The 7,735-nt window shown below is 46.2% G+C and overlaps 1 protein-coding gene across 2 annotated transcripts in view; it reads right to left on the bottom strand.

The window, feature by feature from the left end:
- Positions 1–27: 27 nt before the first annotated feature.
- LOC129838102 (beta-chimaerin-like) overlaps positions 28–7,735 on the bottom strand; it is a 46,361-nt gene continuing 38,653 nt past the window's right edge. Inside the window, exons 8-9 of one of the 2 annotated variants that reach the window (XM_055904825.1) lie at positions 6,985–7,069; positions 28–2,143 (exon numbers count right to left, since the gene is read on the bottom strand). In XM_055904825.1, coding sequence (XP_055760800.1) covers positions 2,136–2,143; positions 6,985–7,069 — 93 coding nt within the window. In that variant the 3' untranslated portion in view covers positions 28–2,135. Of the gene's footprint in view, positions 2,144–3,185; positions 7,070–7,735 lie in introns of those variants that run through there. The other variant, XM_055904824.1, reaches the window with a different exon arrangement.

The following is a 7,735-nucleotide window of genomic DNA, read 5'->3' as shown; positions in this document are numbered from 1 at the left end:
AGGGAGGAAAAGAGAGAGAACAGAGAGAGATGGGGACAGGGAGGAAGAGAGAGAGAACAGAGAGAGATGGGGACAGGGAGGAAGAGAGAGAGAACAGAGAGAGATGGGGACAGGGAGGAAGAGAGAGAGAACAGAGCGAGATGGGGACAGGGAGGAAGAGAGAGAGAACAGAGCGAGATGGGGATAGGGAGGAAGAGAGAGAGAGAGAACAGAGAGAGATGGGGACAGGGAGGAAGAGAGAGAGAGAGAGAACAGAGAGAGATGGGGACAGGGAGGAAGAGAGAGAGAACAGAGAGAGATGGGGACAGGGAGGAAGAGAGAGAGAGAGAACAGAGCGAGATGGGGACAGGGAGGAAGAGAGAGAGAACAGAGCGAGATGGGGATAGGGAGGAAGAGAGAGAGAGAACAGAGAGAGATGGGGACAGGGAGGAAGAGAGAGAGAACAGAGAGAGATGGGGACAGGGAGGAAGAGAGACAACGAGGATAGAAAGCCAGTCATCAGGTTGTGTATCTCTGAGTGTTAGAGAAGGACTGCTTCAGATACAACTGGAAGTACTAAAGAAGTCTTCTGATTGCCATAGGGCACAGGGCTGTCTGATGACACCACTGTTTGCCTGGGGCTTATAAGCATGGCTAATAACTGAACAACAAACCATCTGTCTACAGAGAAAAACAGCCACGTTAGTCCTCCTCTAAAACACATCCATGTCAGGATTGTGTCCAGGCCATAATAGAACCCTGTGTCTATCGCAGAGAGTTCAGGGACTTTCCAAACCTACTTGTCAACTAGCCTCAATTGTGCTATAGTCTTGCTAAGTTGTAAATGTCTGTAATGTATTTCTATTGTGTGTATGAACCCTATACTTCACTGCACCAGTGAAGTATAGGGCGGCAGGTAGCCTAGTGTTTAGAGCGTTGGGCCAGTAACCAGCAGGTAGCCTAGTGGTTAGAGCGTTGGGCCAGTAACCAGCAGGTAGTCTAGTGGTTAGAGCGTTGGGCCAGTAACCAGCAGGTAGCCTAGTGGTTAGAGCGTTGGGCCAGTAACCAGCAGGTAGTCTAGTGGTTAGAGCGTTGGGCCAGTAACCAGCAGTTAGCCTAGTGGTTAGAGCGTTGGGCCAGTAACTAGCAGGTAGCCTAGTGGTTAGAGCGTTGGGCCAGTAACCAGCAGGTAGCCTAGTGGTTAGAGCGTTGGGCCAGTAACCAGCAGGTAGCCTAGTGGTTAGAGCGTTGGGCCAGTAACCGATAGGTTGCTGGAACGAATCCTTGAGCCGACAAGGTAAAAACGTGTCGTTCTGCCCCTGAACAAGGCAGTTAATCCACTGTTCCCCAATAGGCAGTCATTGTAAATAAGAAATTGTTCTAAACTGGCTTGCCTCGTCAAATAAAAAAATACAGTCTGATCTGTTATTCAGCCAACAAACATTTCAACAAGTTCACTAGGATACAACATTATTGATCAGTGGAATCATTAAGTTATCACAAGACATCTAGTGGCGCTTTTTGGGTATTTCAGATTATCACAGGTATCTGTAATTATCTCTGGCCCTCTGTGTGGCCTTATTACCTGTAAAAATATATAAAATAAGCAAACAATGACAACACTGTAAAACATGACCCTAAATATAAACCAGCAACTTAGTAAATACCATTGGTACCATATTAGGGTGTCAGTGTGACATACAGTACCAGTCAAAAGTCTGGACACACCCATTGTACTCATTACAGGGTTTATATTTTTACTATTTTCTACATTGTAGAATAATAGTGAAGACATCAAACTATGAAATAATACATATGGAACCATGTAGTAACCAAAAAAGTGTTAAATAAATCAAAATATATTTTGTATTTTATTTGAGATTCTTCAAAGTTGCCACCCTTTGCCTTGATGACAGCTTTGAACACTCTTGGCATTCTCTCAAACAGCTTCATGAGGTATGCTTTTCCAACAGTCTTGAAGGAGTTTCCACATGTGCTGAGCACTTGTTTCCTTCACTCTGCGGTCCAACTCATTCCAAACCATTTCAATTGGGTTGAGGTCGGGTGATTGTGGAGGCCAGGTCATCTGATGCACCAGTCCATCACTCTCCTTCTTGGTCAAATAGCCCTTACACCGCCTGTAGGTGTGTTTTGGGTCATTGTCCTGTTGAAAAACAAATGATAGTTCCACTAAGCGCAAACCAGATGAGATGGAGTATCGCTGCAGAATGCTGTGGTAGCCATGCTGGTTAAGTGTGCTTTGAATTCTAAATAAATCAGTGTCACCAGCAAAACACCCCACACCATCACACCTCCTCCTCCATGCTTCACTGTGGGAACCACACACGCGGAGATCATCCATTCACCTACTCTGCATCTCACAAAGACAAAATCTCAAATTTGGACACGTCAGACCAAAGGACAGATTTCCACCGGTCTAATGTCCATTGCTTGTGTTTCTTGGCCCAAACAAGTCTCTTCATCTTATTGGTGTCCTTTAGTAGTGGATTATTTGCAGCAATTCAGCCTGATTCACGCAGCCTCTTCTGAACAGTTGATGTTGAGATGTTTCTGTAACTTTAACTCTGTGAAGCATTTATTTGGGCTGCAATCTGAGGTGCAGTTAACTCTAATGAACTTATCCTCTGCAGCAGAGGTAACTCTGGGTCTTCCTTTCCTGTGGCGGTCCTCATGAGAGCCAGTTTCATCATAGTGCTTGATGATTTTTGTGACTGCACTTGAAGAAACTTTCAAAGTTCTTAAAATGTTCCTGATTGACTGACCTTCATGTCTAAAATTAATTATGGACTGTCTTTTCTCTGCTTATTTGAGCTGTTCTTCCCATAATATGGACTTGGTCTTTTACCAAATAGGGATCTCTTCTGTATACCACCCCTACCTTGTCACAACACAGCAGATTGGCTCAAATGCATTCAGAAGGAAAGAAATTCACACCTGTTAATTGAAATGCATTCCAGGTGACTACCTCATGAAGCTGGTTGAAAGAATGCCAAGTGTGTGCAAAGCTGCCATTAAGGCAAAGGGTGCCTACTTTGAAGAACCTCAAATAACTTCTGATTTGTTTAGCACTTTTTTGGTTACTACATGATTCCATATGTGTTATTTCATCGTTTTGATGTCTTCACTATTATTCTACAGTGTAGAAAATAGTAAAGAAAGAAAATTGGTCCCAAACTGGTGGCAGTTGTGACAAAAGTTAGAGTGTCACGGTTCATAAAAAATAATGTCATTGTTGATTAAATGCTTTTTGCATTATTATGCCGTTTTCTCTTCAACCATATGGTCTATCTACTAGAAACTCATGGACAATATGGTAACTTACCGGTAGCTTTGCAACCCTAAATATTACATCATTTTATCTGGCAGGAAGCTCTAAGGACAGCTACAGTACATGTGTCCCTTTTCACTCGATTTAACTTCACAATTGGAATGATATGAACAGTATTGTGATATTTTCCCAATGTACTGAAGCACTGAAACGGGTTAAAACCACTCCTTAAAAAAGATCTCCATTACAAAGCATGACGGCACGGCACGGCCAGACCAGACGGCACGATCAGACGGCACGGCCAGACCAGACGGCCCGATCAGACGGCACGGCACGGCCAGACCAGACGATCAGACGGCACGGCCAGACCAGACGGCACGATCAGACGGCACGGCCAGACCAGACGGCACGATCAGACAGCACGGCCAGACCAGACGGCACGATCAGACGGCCAGACCAGACGGCCAGACCAGACGGCACGGCCAGACGGGATTGTTTTGATCTCGCAGACTGGGACATGTTCCGGGTAGCCTCAGAGAGTAATATCGACGTATACGCTGATTCGGTGAGTGAGTTTATAAGAAAGTGTGTAGGAGATGTTGTACCTACTGTGACTATTAAAACCTACCCTAACCAGAAACTGTGGATAGATGGTGGCATTCGCACCAAACTGAAAGTGCAAATCACCACATTTAACCATGGAAAACTGACTGGGAATATGGCCAAATACAAACAGTGTAGTTATTCCCTCCGCAAGGTAATCAAACGAGCAAAATGTCAGTATTAGAGACAAAGTGGAGTCACAATTCAACGGCTAAGACACGACATATATGTGGTAGGGTCTACAAACAACCACGGACTACAAAAGGAAAAACAAAAACACCTTCTTTGCCTGCTTTGAGGATAATACAGTGCCACAGACACGGCCTGCTACCAAGGACTGTGGGATCTCCTTCTCTGTGGCCGATGGGAGTAAGGCATTTAAACGTGTTAACCCTCGCAAGTCTGCCGGCCCAGACGGCATCCCTAGCCGCGTCCTCAGAGCATGCGCAGACCAGCTGGCATGTTAACGGACATATTCCATCTCTCCCTATCCCAGTCTCCTGTCCCCACATGTTTCATGATGGCCACCATTGTTCCAGTACTCAAGAAGACAAAAGGTAACTGAACTAAATGACTATCGCCCCGTAGCACTCACTTCTGTCATCATGAAGTGCTTTGAGAGACTAGTCAAGGATCATATAACCTCCACCTTGCGTGCGTGCTCAGCCCCCTCCTGTACTCCCTGTTCACCCATGACTGCATGGCCATGCACACCTCCAACTCAATCATCAAGTTTGCAGACCACACAACAATAGTAGGCTTGATCACCAACGATGACGAGACCCCCCATAGGGAGGAAGTGAGGGCACTCATAGTGTGGTGTCAGTAAAACAACCTCTCACTCAACATCAACAAAACAAAGGAGATGATCGTGAACTTCAGGAAACAGCAGAGGGAGTACCCCCCTATCCACATCAATGGGACAGCAGTGGAGAAGGTGGAACGTTACGTTGCTCGGTGTACACATCACAGACAAACTGAAATGGTCCATCCACACAGACAGTGTGGTGAAGAAGGCGCAACAGCGCCTCTTCAACCTCAAGAGGCTGAAGAAATGTGGCTTGTCACCTAAAACCCTCACAAACTTTTACAGATGCACAATTGAGAGCATCCTGTCGGGGTGTATCACCGCCTGGTACAGCAACTGCACCGCCCTCAACCGCAAGGCTCTCCAGAGGGTGATGCGGTCTGCACAACGCATCACCGGGGGCAAACTACCTGCCCTCCAGGACACCTACAGCACCTGATGTCACAGGAAGCCCAAAAAGATAATCAAGGACAACAACTACCCGAGCCGCTGCCTGTTCACCCCGCTACCATCCAGAAGGCGAGGTCAGTACAGGTGCATTGAAGCTGGGACCGAGAGACTGAAAAACATCTATCTCAAGGCCATCAGACCTAAAACAGCCACTAACACAGATGCTGCTGCCTACATACAGACTCAATCATTGGCCACTTTAATAAATGGATCACTAGTCACTTTAAGAATGCCACTTTAATAATGTTTACATATCTTGCATTACTCATCTCATATGTATATACTGTATTTTATACCATCTATTGCATCTTGCCCATGCCGCTCTGTCATTGCTCATCCATATATTTATATGTATATATTCTTATTCACTTTTTTTACTTAGATTTGTGTGTATTAGGTAGTTGTTGTGGAATTGTTAGATTACTTGTTAGATATTACTGCACTGTCGGAACTAGAAGCACAAGCATTTCGCTACACTCGCAATAACATCTGCTAACCATGTGTATGTGACCAATAAAATTAGATTTGACAGCACAGCCAGCCTTGTTGCAGTTTTGTGGATACAGTATTTGGATGTCCTTGCTTGACTGGGTGTGTCCCGTTGATGCACCTTCTACGCTCTCTGTGAGCGTCTGTCTTGTTTATAAATAGTTGACAGCCATAGTCGCCGGGGGAACTGGTTTGTCCCAGGTGTCACTGAGGAATGCTAAATTACTACATTTCACAGGCCTCATCCAACCATTGATTTACATGGAACAGACCACATTTCCTGGACTCTACATTCCATGACATGATCCAGGCTTGAACATAATATTGTAATACCCTATTTATTGTCATAGCATTTAAAAATAAATACATTATTAGGCATTTCAAGTTTGATATCTCATGTGTTACAATTAGTCACATGACATTAGTCACATGACATGAAACCCAACCGGACAGAGACGTCCGATCAGTTGTCCAATTTGATTGATATTTGATCAAACGTGAATTCTTGAAATAAATCAAAACTTGGAAGTCATATTGTTTATTTGTGGTAAACACGGGGGATAAAATGAGACAACACCTGGTTACATGGATGATTTATTGAACATGTTGACTTAACATCCCTCTGGGCAGAAATGGATTAACAGGACTCCAGGGGTCTGATCAGGGATGTTAACAGGACCCCAGGGGTCTGATCAGGAATGTTAACAGGACTCCAGGGGTCTGATCAGGGATGTTAACAGGACCCCAGGGGTCTGATCAGGGATGTTAACAGGACCCCAAGGGTCTGATCAGGGATGTTAACAGGACCCCAAGGGTCTGATCAGGGATGTTAACAGGACCCCAAGGGTCTGATCAGGGTTGTTAACAGGACCCCAGGGGTCTGATCAGGGATGTTAACAGGACTCCAGGGGTCTGATCAGGGATGTTAACAGGACCCCAGGGGTCTGATCAGGGATGTGAACAGGACTCCAAGGGTCTGATCAGGGATGTTAACAGGACTCCAAGGGTCTGATCAGGGATGTTAACAGGACTCCAAGGGTCTGATCAGGGATGTTAACAGGACTCCAAGGGTCTGATCAGGGATGTTAACAGGACCCCAGGGGTCTGATCAGGGATGTTAACAGGACCCCAAGGGTCTGATCAGGGATTGGAGTTATTTTCTTTAGGCTTTCATCCCAAATTGCATCCAATTCCCTGTAAAACTCTAGCTCAGAACCCTATGAGCCCTACACACGTGGACTACATAGGTAATAGGGTGATATTTGGGACGGTGCTCTAATGTGATGAAGTACCCATGAAAGGTCAGTGATGGTAGCTAGGTCAGCAGTGAGTAGTGTTGGGATGTCTGAATGGAAGAGGAGGTTACCTGAGCAGTGGACCCCTTGGGCTATGAGGCCCCACATGAAGTTGGCACAATACTCGCACCAGTGAGGCCCTCGGAAAGTATGAACCTATGGAAGGGTGAGAAAACACAGCAATAGATTAGAGTCTGGAAGACACGCCACACCTTCTCGCTCTCACTGAACAAACATTATAACTCTAAATCACACACACACACCACTAAACAAACATAACTCTAAATCACACACACATATACGCAAACAGACAAGATCTGTGAATTCTTTCATTCATTGTATTTCTGGAGGTGAGTAGGACCCAGGGCAGGTCAGACGTTTACTGTAGGTGAGTAGGACCCAGGTCAGGTCAGACGTTTGGGCTGCTCTGGCTCGGACGTGGCCTACTGTCCTATGGGCTGCTCTGGCTCGGACGTGGCCTACTGTCCTATGGGCTGCTCTGGCTCGGACGTGGCCTACTGTCCTATGGGCTGCTCTGGCTCGGACGTGGCCTACTGTCCTATGGGCTGCTCTGGCTCGGACGTGGCCTACTGTCCTATGGGCTGCTCTGGCTCGGACGTGGCTTACTGTCCTATGGGCTGCTCTGGCTTGGGGTCAGACATGGCTTACTGTCCTATGAGCTGCTCTGGCTCAGACGTGGCCTACTGTCCTATGGGCTGCTCTGGCTCAGACGTGGCCTACTGTCCTATGGGCTGCTCTGGCTCAGACGTGGCTTACTGTCCTATGGGCTGCTCTGGCTCAGACGTGGCTTACTGTCCTATG

The sequence above is a fragment of the Salvelinus fontinalis genome, chromosome 38, assembly GCF_029448725.1.
Source record: "Salvelinus fontinalis isolate EN_2023a chromosome 38, ASM2944872v1, whole genome shotgun sequence".
Lineage (NCBI taxonomy): Eukaryota > Metazoa > Chordata > Actinopteri > Salmoniformes > Salmonidae > Salvelinus > Salvelinus fontinalis.
The sequence above is the reverse complement of the archived record's forward strand: the minus strand, read 5'-3'. Positions and strand labels throughout refer to the sequence as shown.